This window comes from Myotis nattereri (genome assembly GCF_964212035.1).
Source record: "Myotis nattereri genome assembly, chromosome: 2".
NCBI classification, from domain to species: Eukaryota; Metazoa; Chordata; class Mammalia; order Chiroptera; family Vespertilionidae; genus Myotis; species Myotis nattereri.
Window position 1 is genome coordinate 82741594 of NC_138076.1, and position 18818 is coordinate 82760411.

The 18818-nt window shown below is 36.6% G+C and overlaps 1 protein-coding gene across 1 annotated transcript in view; it reads right to left on the minus strand.

Moving 5' to 3' along the window:
• The window catches only part of VWA8 (von Willebrand factor A domain containing 8), a 392708-nt gene that overhangs the window by 233682 nt on the left and 140208 nt on the right, over positions 1-18818 (minus strand). Inside the window, exons 17-19 of the mRNA XM_081082746.1 lie at positions 14338-14453; positions 9912-10018; positions 5348-5454 (exon numbers count right to left, since the gene is read on the minus strand). Coding sequence (XP_080938872.1) covers positions 5348-5454; positions 9912-10018; positions 14338-14453 — 330 coding nt within the window. The remainder of the gene's footprint in view (positions 1-5347; positions 5455-9911; positions 10019-14337; positions 14454-18818) is intronic.

Below are 18818 nucleotides of genomic sequence, written 5' to 3' on the forward strand. Positions count from 1 at the left end.
GTATCTCAAAAAATAGGACAACTATTAGTAGGTTACAAAGGCTCAGAAGGTGGGGGTGGAGGGGAGAACTATCCCAGAACAATTAATATCCATACTTTCTCCTGGTTTTCTGTATTAAAACAATACAGGTCTGATAAGTACTGAAATTACTGAATTCCCTAGTTGTAAGAAAAGCAGAGTAGAGTTGGTAACTGAAGCCATGAAATTGATAAGAAAGGAATCTGATTGTTTCAGTATTAAAATCTGATTAAGACTCTCTCTTTTGCTTAAATTGGCTCCTCATTTTGTATCTAATATATCCTGCAGATATTTTTCTAGATTGTCACTTGCTTTTTTTTTTTTCCCAATGTGGTTTATGTATTTTTTGATATTTAGAACATTTTCCTTTTACTTGTCAAATTAAGCAACATTTTCTTTCAGAGTTTCTTTCTTCAAGAGAAAATTGAGAAAATTTTTTCCCTTCTTCAAGAACAGATGAGTATTCCTTAATGTTTACCTTGGAGGTTTTTATTTTTTAAAATGCTTTCAGATATACCATGGAGCTAGAATTTTAAGAAGGCTTGGAGTAGGGTTATGTCAATGTATTGTCCCTCCTGGATCACTTTTAAGAATAAAAAGAGACATTATCAATATTTATGCTGGGACAACATGCAAACCAAGGTATATGGTTACCTTAGTTCCAAAGGAGTCCTAGAACACTCTTAATCTGGTTCTAGTTATAATGTGGTCTGGAGACCTCTTCCTTCTGACTAAGATGAAAATTTAATATCAACTTCCAGATAACATTAAATTCTCCCAGAAATAAATGGGCTAATCTGCATAAATAGATAGAAATATTGGAATGAGCACCTGTATAGCCAGGTAAAAAGGCAATGTAAGTAAATGAAAAATAACCCAAGCTATATCTATAGTCTATTTTTTCTTATGTCCTTCTACTTCACGCTTCATTACATCTAACTAGATTATTCAAATCAAATATTAGCTAAGGCTCAGGTCACTGCCTACATTATTCTTCTCGTAACCTCTTGGCCCCCTTACTACCACAGACAATTCCTTAGAAGTCTCCTCTCCAAGTTCTGTCTCTACAGATTACTTCCTATCTCTCTAAAATTCCTATCCATAGTCTTCTGAATTGGCTCTTCTTGTAGTAATTCCTTAAATTTTCCCTATGTTCCTTCATCTGTTCTCTCTCCATCTTTTTACATGCTTTCTTGGGATGAGGGGGGTGACAGGATAGGGCACAGGAGATTGTGTCTATTCTAACATGGCATCCACTTGAGGACCAAGAAAGGGCCATGTGCAGAGTTAGGGAGCCCCACTCCAGTAACTGAAGAGCTACTTCAGACCCTACTCTCCTAACTCCTTTCTCATCCATCCCATGGCTTCAACTCCCAACTCTACACTGATCTTCAACAGCAAGACTTTTTTCCTCAACTCTAGCCCTGTACTTCTGAGTAACTACTGAACTACTAGGTTATTTCCCAGTCTCCTCAAACTCAATATATCCAAAAGTTGGCTCATTACTTTCTTCTCAAAGTCATTCTTTATCCTGTATCTTTTATCCTGATTAATAGTATCATTTTCCACCACCTGGCTCCTCCCTTATCAAGAGTCAATTAAATACCAAGTCTAGCCAAAACTGGTTTGGCTCAGTGGATAGAGCGTCGGCCTGCGGACTGAAAGGTCCCAGGTTCGATTCCAGTCAGGGGCATGTACCTGGGTTGCGGGCACATCCCCAGTAGGAGATGTGCAGGAGGCAGCTGATCGATGTTTCTCTCTCATCGATGTTTCTAACTCTCTATCTCTCTCCCTTCCTCTCTGTAAAAACTCAATAAAATATATTAAAAAATAAATAAATAAATAAATAAATAAATAAATAAATAAATAAAAATACCAAGTCTAAGCTATTGGGCCACCAAAACGTCAAGTATATCTATCCTTTCCTTTTTATTCCCACAGTTTTCCTTCAGGTTTTTATGATCTCTGGCCTAGATTTTTATAAGCCATTTTGGCTTCTCTAACTTAAGTCTCTCCTTGAGCCAACATGCTCTCTATAGTACAAGCATAGCTCATTTTTTTTTTTTTCATTTCACTTAATCACACTTCACAGATTTTGCACTTTTTACAAATTGAAGGTAAAACTCTCCATCAGCAAAAGGACTATGACTTGCTTTATTGGTATATACTTTATTGCGGTGGTTTGGAACCAAACCCACAATATCTCCGAAGTATGCCTGTACTGAATGTCACTTTGTTGTTCAAAATCATGTCACTTCTCTCTTCAAAATTCCTTAAAAGACTCCGAATACCTTAGAATCAAAGGTCACTCCTTAACTTATTGATTCAGTCTCAGTCTCATCTGCTATCACTCTCCTTCTCCTACACTGTGTTCTTCTAGTCATGGGCACAATTTAAAATAGCTTTCTCTTTATTTTTTAACTTTTCCACCAGACCATGTGCTTCTGGGGGGAGAATCTTTGTCTTTCATCTCACACAAAGTTCCACTGCCTCTACCTCCTAAACAGCCCTGTCATGTATCCTTTCTACTCTGTCCCCACTGGCACTGCCTTGTTTAGATCCTTCATGACTTTCACCTGAACTATTACAACAGCTTCCTGGTCTCTCTCTGCCTTGGTCCCAACTTACAGACAACTTTAAAGAGTGAATGCAAAGCTAGCAAAAGAGGAAATGTGCTTAAAAACTTTCAGTGGCTTCCTCACTTCTTCTGAATAGCATCCAAATTCCTTAATTAGCAAGGTCCAGAAGATGTGACTCTTTCCTAACTCATCAGCCTCATCTCGTATCACTCTTCCATTTGCAACCTCAGCTCTATGCCAATGACAATTAATTATATGTAGCTCCCTAAATTGGTTACTCTCTCACATAGTCATGTTTCTACAAATGCTAGTCTCTCTGCCTGAGAGACTCTCTCAACTTTGCCTGGTTAACTCATTTTCCATGATCATTCCAATCTGGGACCAGCCTCTCCTCAATGCTCCCATGGTAACCTGCGTGCACCTCCATCTTACTGTGGAGTAACTATGTGTACTTATATGTCTTTCTCCCCCCTTGACAGACCCAGCTCTGGAACTGTGTACATGTGTGTGCACACAACTATGTGTGTGTGTGTGTGTGCGCGCACGTACATGTGTGTATTTTCATCTCAGTATTCTAATACCTTATGACAAGGCTTGACATATGGGAGATAGTGTTTAACTTTTTCAGATCTAAAGCTCATTACGCTTATTAAAAGGCTATTAAACTCTCCTGTAATTTCTCTTCCTTAATGCTGCAAGTGTAATATTCCTTAGTCACAGATTTAATGAAATAATATTCCTGATTATGAACACTTAAAATCTTATTCATCCTTTCATTAATAAGCTCAACAGATATTTATTCAGCAGTCACTCCATGCCAGGCACTATAATGTTTCCTGGAAATGTTGAAAAACACATTTAAAAAATCAGTTTCAACATAACGTGGTTAGAGAACCACAGGGCATAGAACAAGAGGAGAAAGAAGCACCTAAATACTCAAGAAACACTGAAAACTACTGCTTCAAAGATGGAGTGTGGCATAAAAGGAAACAGTAATGAATGCAACAAAAGCAAATTTAATCAAGACACTGTCCCTAGAATTGGTACAGCTAAACATTTTCATTAAGAGCTAATGCTTTATGAAAAGAAGGTATGTTTGGAGCCAGGCTACAGAAAGTCCCTCAGGGCCACTGTGTGAAGTTCACAGCAGCCCTGTGGACCTCAATGTCTATGTCATAAGCACCATGGCAACAGACACTATGTTCAAAGACACATGGCCTTCCCTGCTACTGAATCCTACATTCTTGTATGCTGGCAAGTCTTTTAAATGTTTGCTACCATGGAGTTTTTCAAATTTTCACTTATATCAAAGTTTCCTAATTCTTTTTTTCTTTATTCTTTTCTACTACAAGGACAGAGTGTGATATCAATACTTCAAAATAGTATATTTTCCTTACAATTATGTTTTTGTCTTTATTGACAGGAAAAAATTTTTCTTCCTTTGTGTCTTATAAGTAACTTCATTTTCTGTTCATTTGTCTACTGCTTATATAAGAACATTAATGCTCTGGAAGAAAGTAAAATCTATATTAGTTAACTGGCTACATAATGAATAAAAAGCAAATTGGGTTATGCCTTTTGCTATGCTATAAATGATAACTAAAATTTTAACAGATTTCAGAATATTTCATTAATATTCTTATTGAGAAAGAAGTATTTGCCTAGATAACTTCAATGTTGTTAATATAACATAGGGATATAAATTAGAACACTAATTGAACAACAAATAGAGTTGGAAAGTGGAAGATAAAAGGAATTTTACTTCAATATCTCTAAATCCTTAATATAGTGAAAACAGTAGGTAGTTTTTCTAACATACGTTGTAAATGTAAGGCTATTATTTACATGCAGATTAGTGACCAAATATTACAGAAAAAATTTTAGTATGTGTTTTATTATAAAATAAATAACCAATTGACAGAAAATCTGGAAAGGAAAAACTATTTATATTATGAGTGATTTTCTCTGGAAAAAAAATCTTATTAAAGTAAACATCTACAATAAAGCATTGTGTGTACAAACTTATTTCTGTCTTAACAGAAGGACCATAATTATAGGTTTTGCAAGTGGAAATTGTCTACTGTCTTCCCTTAAAAAAAAAAAAAAAAAAACACCGAAGGAAAAGTAAAGGCTGGAAAAATACTAAAATTTTTCCAAAAAAGGAAAAGAATATGAAGGAAAGAATGCATTGGACAGCTCCAGCCAGGTGGCTCAATTGGTTAGAGTGTTGTGTACACCAAAAAGTAGCAGGTTCTATTCTGGTCACGGCACATACCTAGGTTGTGGGTTTGAACCCTGATTGGGGACCATACAGGAGGCAACTGATCAATGTTTCACTCTCACATCGATGTTTTTCTCTCTCTCTCTCTCTAAAAATTAATAAGCACATCTTCAGCTGAGGATAAAAAAAGAATGCATAGGACACATCCTTCTTTAAACTAAAATTATTTAACCAAAATAAGCAAAAGAGAGGATATTAGTTCTACTTTGTTTTTAATTTAATAATATATTCATTTTATTAACCTGAAGTATAGTATATGTGTGCATATAAAATTTATTATACTCTACTCATAGCAGCAGCTCTTCCAGCATCATAATGCATTAATGGAAGGTGTTTAAACCCTTCACTTTGCATCATCTGAATTGAATTTAGCAAATTATAAAAATAATTAAACAGTTTCACTTGAATCAGAATGAACTACTACAATGTAAGGGGTGATTTATCCATGAATGCAAAGCAGGGATTTTACCTGAATGTTGTCGTAGAACAGAACATCAGGCACTTTCATTTTCTCGTGGGCATTATAGATTGGTGTACTAATAGCGCCAATTCTCAGAGAGCCAGATGCTATTTCACCTAAAAATTTCACACAGGACAGAGAATTACCTGCAGAACTGTCCTCACAGAAGTCAAATTCAGCCCATACAAAATGCAATGCAGTGTCTTTAATATCCTGTGGATTCGTCAAGGAATTTTAATTTAACATATAAAAGAAATAAGCTTTAAGGTGGTAATAAAAACCTTGAAGGTGTTTTACTCGCTAGAGAGTTTTTAGCTTTACATAAAAAGCTTAAAGCTCTACAAAAAGCTTTCAATGATCCAAAATGTAATCCTATATAATAAAAAGGTAATATGCAAATTTACCCTAACGGGGGACCAACCAGAAATGACCGGTCACTATGACGCACACTGACCATCAGAGTGCAGACACTCAACGCAGGAGCTTCCCCCTGGTGGTCAGTGTGCTCCCACAGGGGGAGGGCCACTCAGCCACAAGCACAGCTGAGGGCTGCGAGCACAGCAGTGGTAGCGGGAGCATCTCCCACCTCCTAGGCAGCACTAAGGATGGTGTAGGCCTGCCCATGGGGAGCAGGCCTGAGCCATCCGTTGGACACCCCCTGAGGGCTCCCGGGCTGCTAGAGGGATGTCTGACTGCCAGCTTAGGCTTGATCCCCTAGGGACATCCCCCGAGGGGTCCCAGCCTATGCCCTCTCAGGCTGAGGGCCCCCTGAGCCTCTAGTAAATATAATTAAAACAATGTATGTAGCAAACAGCATATAGATAAAATTGAGAGAAAACAAAACTCAGATCTCAGTCAAGTAACCGTAATAAGCTTGTTCAGTCCAAGACTATCACACATATATAAGCCAAATACACATTCAAAAGCTCTGAAGTACTTGAATATAATTTTTTCAGAACCCACTCATTCAAAACCCCATATGAGAATCCCCTAGATAGCTAGTCAAAGATAAAAATGAACCAATCCATGCCAGGCCTCCCAAATTACTATATTCAGAGATGATCCAGGAGAAACATATTTTCCAATAAGCACCCCAGGTGCTACACAATTATTTTGTGGTAATTAATTATTATTGCAATGTCTATTATAGTTGGTCTAGAATAGAATCCTAGCTCCTTGAAGCCAGGAAACTAAATATTAAGTTTCTTGAAGTCAAGGAACATCTTTCATGTATATTCTCTACAATAACCAGGCATATATGTTCACTGTCTAATAGATGCCACAGTCGATAATAATAAACTGCCCGGCTGGTGTTGCTCAGTGGGTGAACATTGACCTATGAACCAGGAGGTCACGGTTCAATTCTGATCAGGGCACATGCCTGGGTTGCAGGCTGGATCCCCAGTGTGGGGTGTGCAGAAGGCAGCCAATCAATAATTCTCTCTCATCATTGATGTTTCTATCTCTCTCTCCCCTCCTCTCTGAAATCAATAAAAGTACATTTTTAAAAAGGTTAAAACATAATAATAATACTAATAGTAATAGTTGCAGTAATTCTGATGATTACAATAATAGAAGCTATCATTCACTGAGAACCGTCTACGTGCCAGATCCCAAACTAGGAACTTCATCTTATTGTTTTCTCATATAATTTCATTTTATTTTCCTAATAATGAGACAAGAATTATGAAGAAGGTAAAAAAAATCATAAGTTAGAATGGATACAGCTAAAAATAGAACTAATGTTCTTTCTGCCATGTGGGGTAGTTCAATCTTTGACTCCAAATAATATTCCATCCTATGGAAATACCCTAGCAAGCAGGTAGACAATTATAATCCTAAAATAACTGACCCAACTTTTCCCTCCCTACTTTTAATAAGGAAGTTTCTATTTGTGTGCTAAAGCATTTTAAAAGACAAGGTGAAAAAGCAACATTTGCGTCTGTGGAGCACCGTGAACAATTTTAAGCTAAAAATAATTAAACTGTCACCCTGCTTAATCACTGCTGGGTGCTACACACTTGCCACACAGCACAGTAGACCTCATCTTTCAGTAGATCCTCACCATTGCCTTTTGTCTACAAGTTCCATAGAGAAAAGAACTATAAGCTGTCGCTAAGGATTTATTTTATTTTACTACCATCAGGTCTCTGAAATAGACCAAATATAAAACTGTAAAAGGAAAGACCAGGACTGTGGAAGTGAATTTACTATATACTTGTTATGTTGAGATGACACACATAATTTCAGATTCAAACAATATCAGATATCATCTAATGTTTAGTTTATCGATATATTTACTTAGTACATTTAGGGAAGTGGTTGGCAAACTGCAGCTGGTGAGCCACATGCGGCTCTTTGGCCCCTTGAGTGTGGCTCTTCCACAAAATACCACGTGTGGGCGCACATGTACAGTACGATGGAAACTTCGTGGCCCATGCGCAGAAGTCGGTATTTTGTGGAAGAGCCACACTCAAGGGGCCAAAGAGCCGCATGTGGCTCGCAAGCCACAGTTTGCCGACCACTGATTTAGGGCATTAGTACAATTTAATTCAATGAACCCATATTTATTGTTAAAATTTCAAGATAAAAAAGAGAGCATGGTGATATTATAGTTTCCTGGGAGAAATCTGGCTAACGATCTAAGAAATCTCAGAGGAGGCATTATTATTATAAACCTGTTAAGTCCTCAGACTGGTAGGCTCAAAACCTGATTTTGTCCTCACAACAGAGGACAAATCTAACTTTCAGGAAATTATTAAAGACATAAATTCTGATCTATATGCAATTTTTATATATAAAACCAAAATTGCAAAGTATTACATTGCAATGAAAACTGCAACTTGCATATGGACTATATGACATACTGGTTATCCTATCAGCATATTATCTAGAGCAATGGTTCTCAACCTTCCTAATGCCGCGACGCTTTAATATAGTTCCTCATGTTGTGGTGACCCCCAACCATAAAATTATTTTCGCTGCTACTTCATAACTGTAATTTTGCTACTGTTATGAATCGTAATGTAACTGATCTGCAGGATGTATTTTCATTGTTACAAATTGAACATAATTAAAGCATAGTGATTAATCACAAAAACAATATGTAATTATATATGTGTTTTCTGATGGTCTTAGGCGACCCCTGTGGAAGGGTCATTTGACCCCCAAAGGGGTCGCGACCCACAGGTTGAGAACCACTGATCTAGAGGAAGACCTGCATTAAAAAAGCTAAATCCGTATCATAATGTTGCTTGGTGAGCATGGTCCCTAAACAAAGAAAGTGAATTAGCCTAGCTGGCGTGGCTTAGTGTTTGACCATTGACCTATGCACCAGGAGGTCAAGGTTTGATTCCTGGTCAGGGCACATGCGAGGGTTGCAGGCTGAATCCCCAGTAGGGGACGTGCAGGAGGCAGCCAATCAATGATTCTCTCTCATCATTGATGTTTTCTATCTCTTTCTCTCTCTTCCTTCCTTACTCAAATCACTAAAATTATGTTTTAAAAAAAGGAAAGTGAATTAAATGAAATTTTCCAAAAGAGAGAACATTAAAGATGAATGGAATCAGAGCAATCAAAAGCCTCTTGACTTAGGTCCCTTATCCTCTACACAAAGCTTAGATGGGATAGCTAACACTGCCCTGTTACCAAAACTAAACAATCTATAGTCTGAATGATGCAGTCTTTCTTTGTATATGTCAAAAAATTCAATCAAATAACATTACAGTCTAAAAAGTATGAAAATTATCCTGTCTCTGAACTGGCTCTGTGTATCTATACTCAGATCCATCAGTATGCAGAGCTTATCATTGTACTTTTGAAAAAGGCATCTTATTTTCTTAATATCAAATTCAGTGTATCCCCAACAATTAAGAAACACCTACTTCAAAGAAAACACCAATAGTTCCCTTTGGAGAATGGGCACACATTGCATGTTTTGATAAAACAGGTCATTAATACCTCAAAACTCATAGAACCTTTCATTGTGCTCTAATTGAAGAATGAGGATCTTTCATAGGAAGAGTTAAATCTCCCCCCAATTCAAAATTATACATATGGCTCTTCAGGAAAAAAGTACCAAAAAAGACAATATGTGGACATGGAATAATAGGAACGTATGGAATAGTACTCTGAATATTATTTTAGTCTATCTCAACCTAGAATAGCTTCCCATTAGACACATCTGGTCCTCAAAATGTAAATGTTGTGCAAGGAAAACAGAATTTTAGATGCTAAGGTAGAATATAGTTGGATAAAAGGTTAAATAAAACCGCATAAGTTTATTTACAGCAGAAATTCTGAGAACCTTTAACATGTTCACCTCAACAGTAACTCTTGGAGGAGTGGGAGTGGGCATGGGGGGAGGACCTGTCTCTGATATGGAAATAAAGGAAGTACTCTTTTAAGTGGGTTTCAAACTAAATTTAAAAAAATTTCTTTTTAAAGATTCATTTTTTTCAACCCTAAATAAAATAAAATAAATGAAAAACAAAGTCATTTTTTAATTTAAAGTTGATAACAGAAAACATTCGAAAGTTATTTCACTTAAAAGGGAAAGAAACCAAATACTTACATTTGTAATCCTCCAGTTCTGGTTCTAGATTATCATCAGTACTTATTTCTATTGAAGCATCTGCCAGATTTTTTTCTAATGCTGACCTTGCAAGGCTTGGTAAAAACCTGTGGGGTGGGGTGGGGTGGGAGGAGGGGGGCGATTAGTGACAAAGTCAAAGCTTTCTGTGATCCCTAAATATCTTTTGACATGTGTACACACACACACACACACACACACACACACACACACGCTAATTACAACCAATTAAGGAAGTTCAATCTGGAAGTGTGAAATACAAATAGTAAATAAATTACATGTACATGTGACAATAAAGTATATGTTTATTGAATCTCCTTTTAATAAATAAAACTCATTTGTAATTAGTATTCTTCATTTATATACAACATTTTGCAGAACAAGATAGATAATTTGCTTTTGAAAATGGATTTAGTATACTTCATAAATCTTGTTTATCATTTAACTGGCTTATCAAATTTTCTTAAATAGATAAAACAATAATGCAATAATGTACTTTAACCTGCTCCAAGTTGGCAATCACAAATTCAAATTAGTGAAAGTGGATTAATGAGGTTTCTTTTACTTTCTAACACATATTATTGAGTAAGTTTAATATTATCCAACTTGGTTCTTCCTTCCATTTAAAATATGTACCTGCTTATCTATTCTATATGTATTTTTGTCCAAATAACACTCTGCATTTATCAGTCATACGAGCATTATAGTGTCTTTTAAAAATAAACATTACTATTACTATTATTTACTCCCAGCAAAAAAAGAATTGGAAAGTTTCTAGTTTTGGTAGATCCTGATTATAAGAAAAACGAAAGAAAGATTCAACATATTCTGAGAAACCCAGAAACAGAAGCAGTTGCCCTAAGCTAACTCAAATAACTGTGTCTTTGTCACAGGTATGGAATAGGACCTTTAGATTAAAGAATAAAAGGATTTCTCAGGATGGTAGCATGAGAAGCTAGAACAAGGATAGGGGATACTTCCAAATTACTAACCCTGAGGGGAGAAGTATTAGTAGTAAGAGTGAGAGAAAAAGACTGGGGCTCAGTGGATGTCCAGCAGCCTTTTTACACATTAATTACTTACACATTAATTAATTAATTTACAACTGTGATTTTAAATGTTAAATATATAAACAGTACTGAAATATTTAAGATAACTTAAGGTGCCCTGGCTGGGTAGTACAGTTGGTTGGAGTGTTGTCCCATATACTAAAAGGTAGCGGGTTCAATTCCTAGTCAGGGCTCATATCAAGGTTGCAGGTTTGATCCCTGCTTGGGTCGTGTTTGCGAGCCAACTGATAAATGTTTCTCTCTCTTCTACATGCCTCCTTATAGATACATATAAGTCTATCTATGAGGTAATATCAAAAAGTAGAATTGTCACATGATATGGTATTAATATATTTTGGCATAAAGATACTGTATGATCAACCCCAAAGTTATGAAACGAGGGCAGTAATAAAAGTTTACTTCCTGCTGATGGGCACTTAGGCAGTTTCCAAATCTTAGCTATGGTAAATTGTGCTGCTATGAATACAGGGGTGCATATATCCTTTCTGATTGGTGTTTCTAGGGATATATTCCTAGAAGTGGGATCACTGGGTCAAATGGGAGTTAAATTTTTAATTTTTTGAGGAAACTCCAAAACAGTATTTTCCACAGTAGCTGCACCAGTCTGCATTCCCACCAGCAGTGCATGAGGGTTCCTTTTTCTCCGTATCCTCGCCAGCACTTGTCATTTGTTGATAGGTTGATGATAGCCATTCTGACAGGTGTGAGTTGGTACCTCATTGTCGTTTTGATTTGTATCTCACGGATGATTAGTGACTTTGAGCATGTTTTCATGTGTCTCTTGGCCTTCTGTATGTCTTCTTTTGAAAAGTATCTATTTAGGTCCATTGCCCATATTTTGATTGGGTTGTTTACATTCCTTTTGTTAAGGTGTATGAGTTCCCTGTAAATGTTGGAGATTAAACCCGTATCGGAGATAACATTGGCAAATGTGTTCTCCTTTGCAGTGGGCTTCCTAGTTGTTTTGTCGATGGTTTCTTTTGCTGTGCAGAAGCTTTTTATTTTGATGTAGTCCCATTTGTTTATTTTCTCTTTAGTTTCCAATGCCCTAGGAACTGTATTGGTGAAGATGTTGCTTCGGCATATGTCTGAGATTTTGCTGCCTGTGGATTCCTCTAGGATTTTTATGGTTTCCTATCTTGTGCTTAAGTCCTTTATCCTTTTGTGTTTATTTTTGTGTATGGTATAAGTTGATGGTCTAGTTTCATTTTTTTGCATGTATCTGTCCAATTTTCCCAACAACATTTATTGAAGAGACTGTCTTGACTCCATTGTATATTCCTGCCTCCTTTGTCAAATATTAATTGAGCATAGTGGTTTGGGTCGATTTCTGGGTTCTCTATTCCATTGGTCTATATGTCTGTTCTTGTGCCAGTACCAGGCAGTTTTGAGAAGAATGGCTTTGTAATATAGCTTGAATGGATTAAAAAACTGTGGTACATCTACACGATGGAATACTGCGCTGTTGTAAAAAGGAAGGAACTCCTACCATTTGCAACAGCATGGATGGATCTGAAGAGCATTATGCTAAGTGAAATAAGCCAGTCAGAGAAAGACAAACATCACATGATCTCACTCATTTGTGGACTATAATGAACAACATAAACTGATGAACAAAAACAGATCCAGAGACAGAGAATCATTCATCAGACAGCCAAACCTCAGAGGGAAGGCAGAGGAGGATGGCGGGAAGGGAGAGAGATCAACCAAAGAACCAAAGGACTTGTATGCATGCATGCATATAAGCATAACCAAAGGACATAGGCACTAGGGGGGTGAGGGCACGAGTGGGGGTGGGTGGGGGGGGCAATAGGGGGATAAGGACACATATGTAATATCTTAAACAATAAAGAAAAAATAAACAACAAAAAAAGTTTACTTCCTTCCACTCATGAAAAAATTAATTTTTACAGGTAAAAAAGTATAATATGATAGCTATCATTTTAATTTCATTTATTTGGTCAATAATGAAGTTGAGCATCTTTTATGTTTGAAATATTTCATACTTAAAAACTTGAAAAACTAAAAAATGCTTACTTTCCATACTCATAAATATTTCACTGAATTAAATAGCTCATTTTTCCAGTGTTATTAACTAACCACTATAAAACTCTATTTTGTTACCATTCCATGACCCTTTGCAAATAAGTCAAATAACTATTTTGTGTATGCATCACCTATTGACTTTTGGAATGTTACAGAGTCAAGTTTTCTCTATTTGCTTATTTCCACCTCTACTGGATCCATTTCCATTCTTTTTGTGGTTACCTAAAATTTATATGTGCATATTTGATCAATTAACATTACTTGATTTATTTTTATTTGCTTTTTTAATAAAGGAGATTGAAAGTTGATTTAACTACCAGGGTGTATATCAAGACCCATAAAATGTGATTATTTCATTCTAATATATCCAGCCCTTAGGCTCCAAAAGTGGTTTACATTGCTTAGCATTGACTATTTATTTCTATTAACAAAGTCTGACTAAAAAAATACTGGGTACGTAATGAATCTATTTCTCTGTCTATATTTTCTTCATTTTATAACCCTGAAAAAGAAGCACTTAAAGCATTTTTCCTAATTTTCCTTTGGAAGTCTAATGCTCTTTTTTTTTTTTAATTAAATCTTTATTGTTCAGATTATTACAGTTGTTCCTCTTTTTTTCCCCCCATAGCTCTCCTCCACCCAGTTCCCACCCCACCCTCAGCCCTTACCCCTCCCACTGTCCTCATCCATAGTGTATGATTTTTGTCCAGTTTCTTCCTGCTAATGTTCTTTTAATTTAAAGGGAATTTATTATTTCTCATAATTACTAGTTATTCAAAGAATTACTGTAAAGACACTGGAGAGGAGCCTCATTATGTATGGCTACACTACGAAAGAACAAATTCAAGTCACAACACAAGGAGATCGGGCCTAAACTGACAGTCAGACATCCTCCAAGGGGTCCTGGATTGGAGAGGGTGCAGGCTGGGCTGAGGGAACCCCCCACACCCCATGCACGAATTTTGTGCACTGAGCCTCTAGTTAAGTATAATGATTAAGAACACTAACTCAGAAAACACATGATCCTGGTGTTCAATTCTCAAACATACTTTTACTTATTTACCACTATGTGACCCGCCTTCCCTTATGTGACTTAAGAAGTTTTCTTATCTATAAAGTACCTCTTAAAATTGTTGTTATACCTAAATAAGATATGTTCTGAAAGTTGAACACAAGGCTGAAACAGCTACATATTCAGAACAATACTTTTACAGACTATTAATTAAACGTATGTTACTATTTTAGCAAAGATGCAGAAACCTGAATTCAGTAAGAGGGGAGAATATGGTTACCTGGAAAGGCAGGCTTTAGTGACAGCACTGTGAAGATTTTCATTAGGGTACTGTGACAGCCGACGAGAAATTCGCAACAGCTGTCTGGTAGAAAGTGATGCTGCCAATGACTGTGCCTATTAAAAGGCAAAGACAGCCTGTTAAGAGTCTTGTTTCAACTTGCTGCAAGTCCCTTTAGATGGGTATCATAGCAGAATTCATTATTCCTGAAGGACAAGGCCAAACTTAAATAAATATGCACTGTTAATGAATTACAAATAAAAATAAATAGAAACCAATTAACATTTAAAACATTCTTGAAGATAGTCTTTTTAATCTATAAAAATGTTTATCAATTAAAGTGTTTTCACTGTACTAAAAGCTGTGTATACATGTTTTGGGGGGGAGGTGGAGGTTAAATGAAGGAAGGATATAACATAATACAGGTCACTCTCGACTTAAAAATAGCCCTTATGTACAATAAACTGTTTTTTAATATTTTTCTGTTTATACAAAGCTGAACTGTTAATATATCCTGAAAATGCTTGGAGCTTTAAGTAAACTATGGCTTTTGAAATACAGAAAAAGATTAATGGGCAATTAGGCTGCTGACCCACAGAGATGTCAACGAGTCACTTGGGTAGCAGCTTGCTATTCAGAATCCTTCCCCCATACTGCCAGAATAATTTACTTGTTTTATACTTCCCCAAATCCCAATAGCAGAGTTGCTAGTACAGAACTTAGGAAATGTAAATACCAATAAATATTTGCTAACTTGAATTTAAAATGATCTTGGCAGAAAGCATAATGTAATGGCAAAGTTTATAAGCTCTGAAATCAGACATATCAGGCTCCCATTTATTAGCTATGTGACCTTGAGAAACTTCTTAATCTCTTTGGGCCTCAGTTTCTCATCTTTAAAATGACAATAATAATGCCTTCATCTTTAAGGTTGTTATGAGGATTCAATTAGAAAATTATTCTAAAGCACTTAGTACAGGTCCAACACATATGACTATGTAACAAATACCAGTAATTATTAAAAGTCAGCCTCTTCAATGCCCTAACCGTTTGGCTCAGTGGATAGAGTGTCGGCCTGTGGACTGAAGGGTCCCAGGTTCGATTCCAGTCAAGGGTGTGTACCTTGGTTGCGGGCACATCCCCAGTGGGGGACATGCAGGAGGCAGCCGATCAATGTTTCTCTCTCATCAATGTTTCTGACTCTCTATCCCTCTCCCTTCCACTCTGTAATACATCAATAAAATATATTTTTTTAAAAAAAGTCAGTCTCTTCAAAATGAAAAAAAAAAAAAAAAAGCTTAACAGAGAACGAAGATGTGGCCTGTATATTAGAATGAATTTAATAAATCAGATTATTACTGGCCTAATTCCTAACGTAGATCACTAACATTAGGAGATAAGGTTTTTCAATGAAAACCAGAGTAAATAACTTTTGAAGCAACTTGCTCTTTGAAATGTCACGGCGAGTGATAAGGGCAGTATAGTGGCCCTAAGCACCTAAGGGAGCAGAGAAGGGAACTCTGACATTAACAAAGGGTTCAAAATGGATGTTGGGAGAATGCAAAAGGCATAGTATTTTTTGCTTATTTCAACATTTCTTTTAAGGTCATTTCTGTATGTCCTAAGGAAGAAAGAATGAATTGATTTCTCCTTCCTCATGTATTTCATAGTTCTATGAAACTCTGATCTGCTATTATTAATATTACACTTCAGTTATGACAGGGGTTAAATGACCCTTCAGGAACTAGTTTGAAAGCATGACCACCACTCATGAAATATCCTTTTTATCTATTAAAAACACATTCTAAGTTTCAAATAACTCATTTATAAGCAAACATTGGTTCATCTTTGTTTCCAACAAATTTACATTCTAAACATGGAGACAATATTTAAATATAAGAAGGAAAATGTTGCAACTCAAAATAGCATATAATTTACTGCCAAAATAAGTGGAGCACTTGACAACTGCATAGGGGGTTATAATGCTCAAATGGAAAAAAAGAAATACTATGAACAAAGGCATGAATGCAAAAGGAACAGAAATACATACAGAACACGAGGAAGCCAGCCCAGCTTTATTAGAGGGTCCTGCTGGAAGACTTGCTCCCAAATATCAAAGACTGACACTTTGAGGTATTTGGCCTGGCTCCTAAAGGCAGTAGAACTTTCTTATGTGCAACACAATAACATGACTTTAGAAAGATTAATTTGGCAGCAGTATGTAAAGTGGTTGAAGGACAGTAATCTACCTACAAAAAGATAAAGTCTTACAGTAAGGTTATTGGCAACGGAGGGAAGGGATCAACACTTGCTTCAAAGGACTTGGCAACTGATGGATATGAGAAAGAAAAAAGAATTGCGGATAAGATTATTTCAGCTGGTATGGCTGAAAGTATCAGAAGTTAAACATGACCAGCAATTCCCATCCTTTATACCTGGGACCATGAAAAATTCCTACCTTAATCATGGAAAATGTTTGACAAATGACTCCAACCAGAGATTCCCATGACAAGAATCCTATTAAACCATAATGCAACTTCGTAAGGTATAGATAGCATTCTAATCTCATCCCAAGCATGACACAGTTCAGGCCTCATATTTCATTCAGCAATGATTTCGCATGAATTTCAAAAATTCCTATTAGGAAAGGAAAAGGCCTTTTCTTTTTCTTTGCTGTAGCCTGCCACAATTTATGAGAAGCACCTGTTAATTTAATCCCAAAATTGTTAGCTCCTCTGATTCAAACAGCTCCCTGTTCAAACTACAAGACAAGATAAGCTACTCTCAAGGCTACACTCTTGCATACTTCCCCTCCTTGCTATTTTCACAACTCAGGGATAATTTTCCCAAGAAGTCTCTAATAGAAAGTCCCCTACCTCCATCCTCTTCAAACTTTTGAACTCTTCTTAACTTTTGCTCTAAGAATGTTTTACAGACTTTGGAAAAATACTGATAAGATGCCTCCCTAGGACATCTGCCTGTATTGTCTCCAGAAGAACAAACAAACTATAACCCCTCTGATGTCTGCTCAATTTCAGCTCCCAAATCCCTCTCCCTTCCTTGTCACCTAGCAACAGCAGCCAAGGCTTTAAAAGGGAGAATGCAGTTTTTGTTCTTTGCCCTTGTATTGATTAGCAATGCACCAGACCTCACCCTTTGGGGAAAGTAAAATAAACTTTCTCTCTCCATCCATCTCTTCTTTTAGTTGTGAATTCTTTCACAGCCTGCATCACTGGCCAAAAAACCCTAACAATATCAACTATTTCAGTTAATATAAAAATGCTTCACAATAGCATCCAGTGTTAAAAAATCAGCCGAAACCGGTTTGGCTCAGTGGATAGAGCATCGGCCTGTGGACTGAAAGGTCCTGGGTTCAATTCCGGTCAAGGGCATGTACCTGGGTTGTGGGCAATTCCCCAGTGGGGGATGTGCAGGAGGCAGCTGATTGATGTTTCTCTCTCATCGATGTTTCTAACTCTCTATCTCTCTCTCTTCCTCTCTGTAAAAAATCAATAAAATATATTTTAAAAAAATCAGAATGAAGCTTTACAATCAGCCACTTTAGTGTTAAATAAAAGGTTTGGTTATCTCTGCTCTCACATTAGTCATTAAAAAGTGAGAGTGTACTTTAGTTGAAAAATCCCTAATATATTTAACATTTATAATATCAAATTTCCAAACGAGCAAGTGAGGGTGTTAGCACATTCCCTTAGTTACCATGGTTATGCAGTTTAAGAGTACACCTTAAGGATTTTTCATGTTCGCATACTTAAAAATAGTATTTCAGCTTAAAGATATAAAAATTCTGATCAAAATTATTAAAAATAATTTTTCTCTTACACCTCTTAAAGACATTTCTTTTACAAAAATATAACATGTTCTCAGGGAGACAAAATTCTAAAGACAATCTATTAATTAATTTATTCATTCCTTCATCAAACATCTAAGTGTCTACTATAGGCTAGGTACCAGATTAGGAAATGGAAATAAAGGAATGAATAAGAAGTGGCCTCAAGGAGTTCATATTCTAATTGGGGAGATAAAAATACACTGTGCTGCAGTTGCAATAGGTCAATATGAGAAATCTATGCCAAATGTCATAAAGCAGACTGGATATAGAGGTTACTTCTGCCTAAGGGGACTGAAAGACACCTGATAGAAAAGGCAACCTGAGTGCAAGTGGACAGAAGGAAAACGCATTCCAGGCATCATCTAAGGCAGAGGCATGTGGGTCGCCCGCTGCTCCAAAGGTTTCCTTAAACGAGCAGTCGCCAACCTTTCAGACCTCATGGATCACCAGTGGTCTGCGGACCACTGGTTGGCAACCGCTGGGTTAAACAATGGGCCTAAAAGACAGCAAGAAGCAAATTGTGGTAAAACTGAGGGTGCTTCAAGAGAGACTATAAAAAATGAGGCAGGAAAAGCAGCCAGGGTGAGATGGAACTTAGCAGGGATGCTTAGCAGGTTGTCCTTCAGTCTAC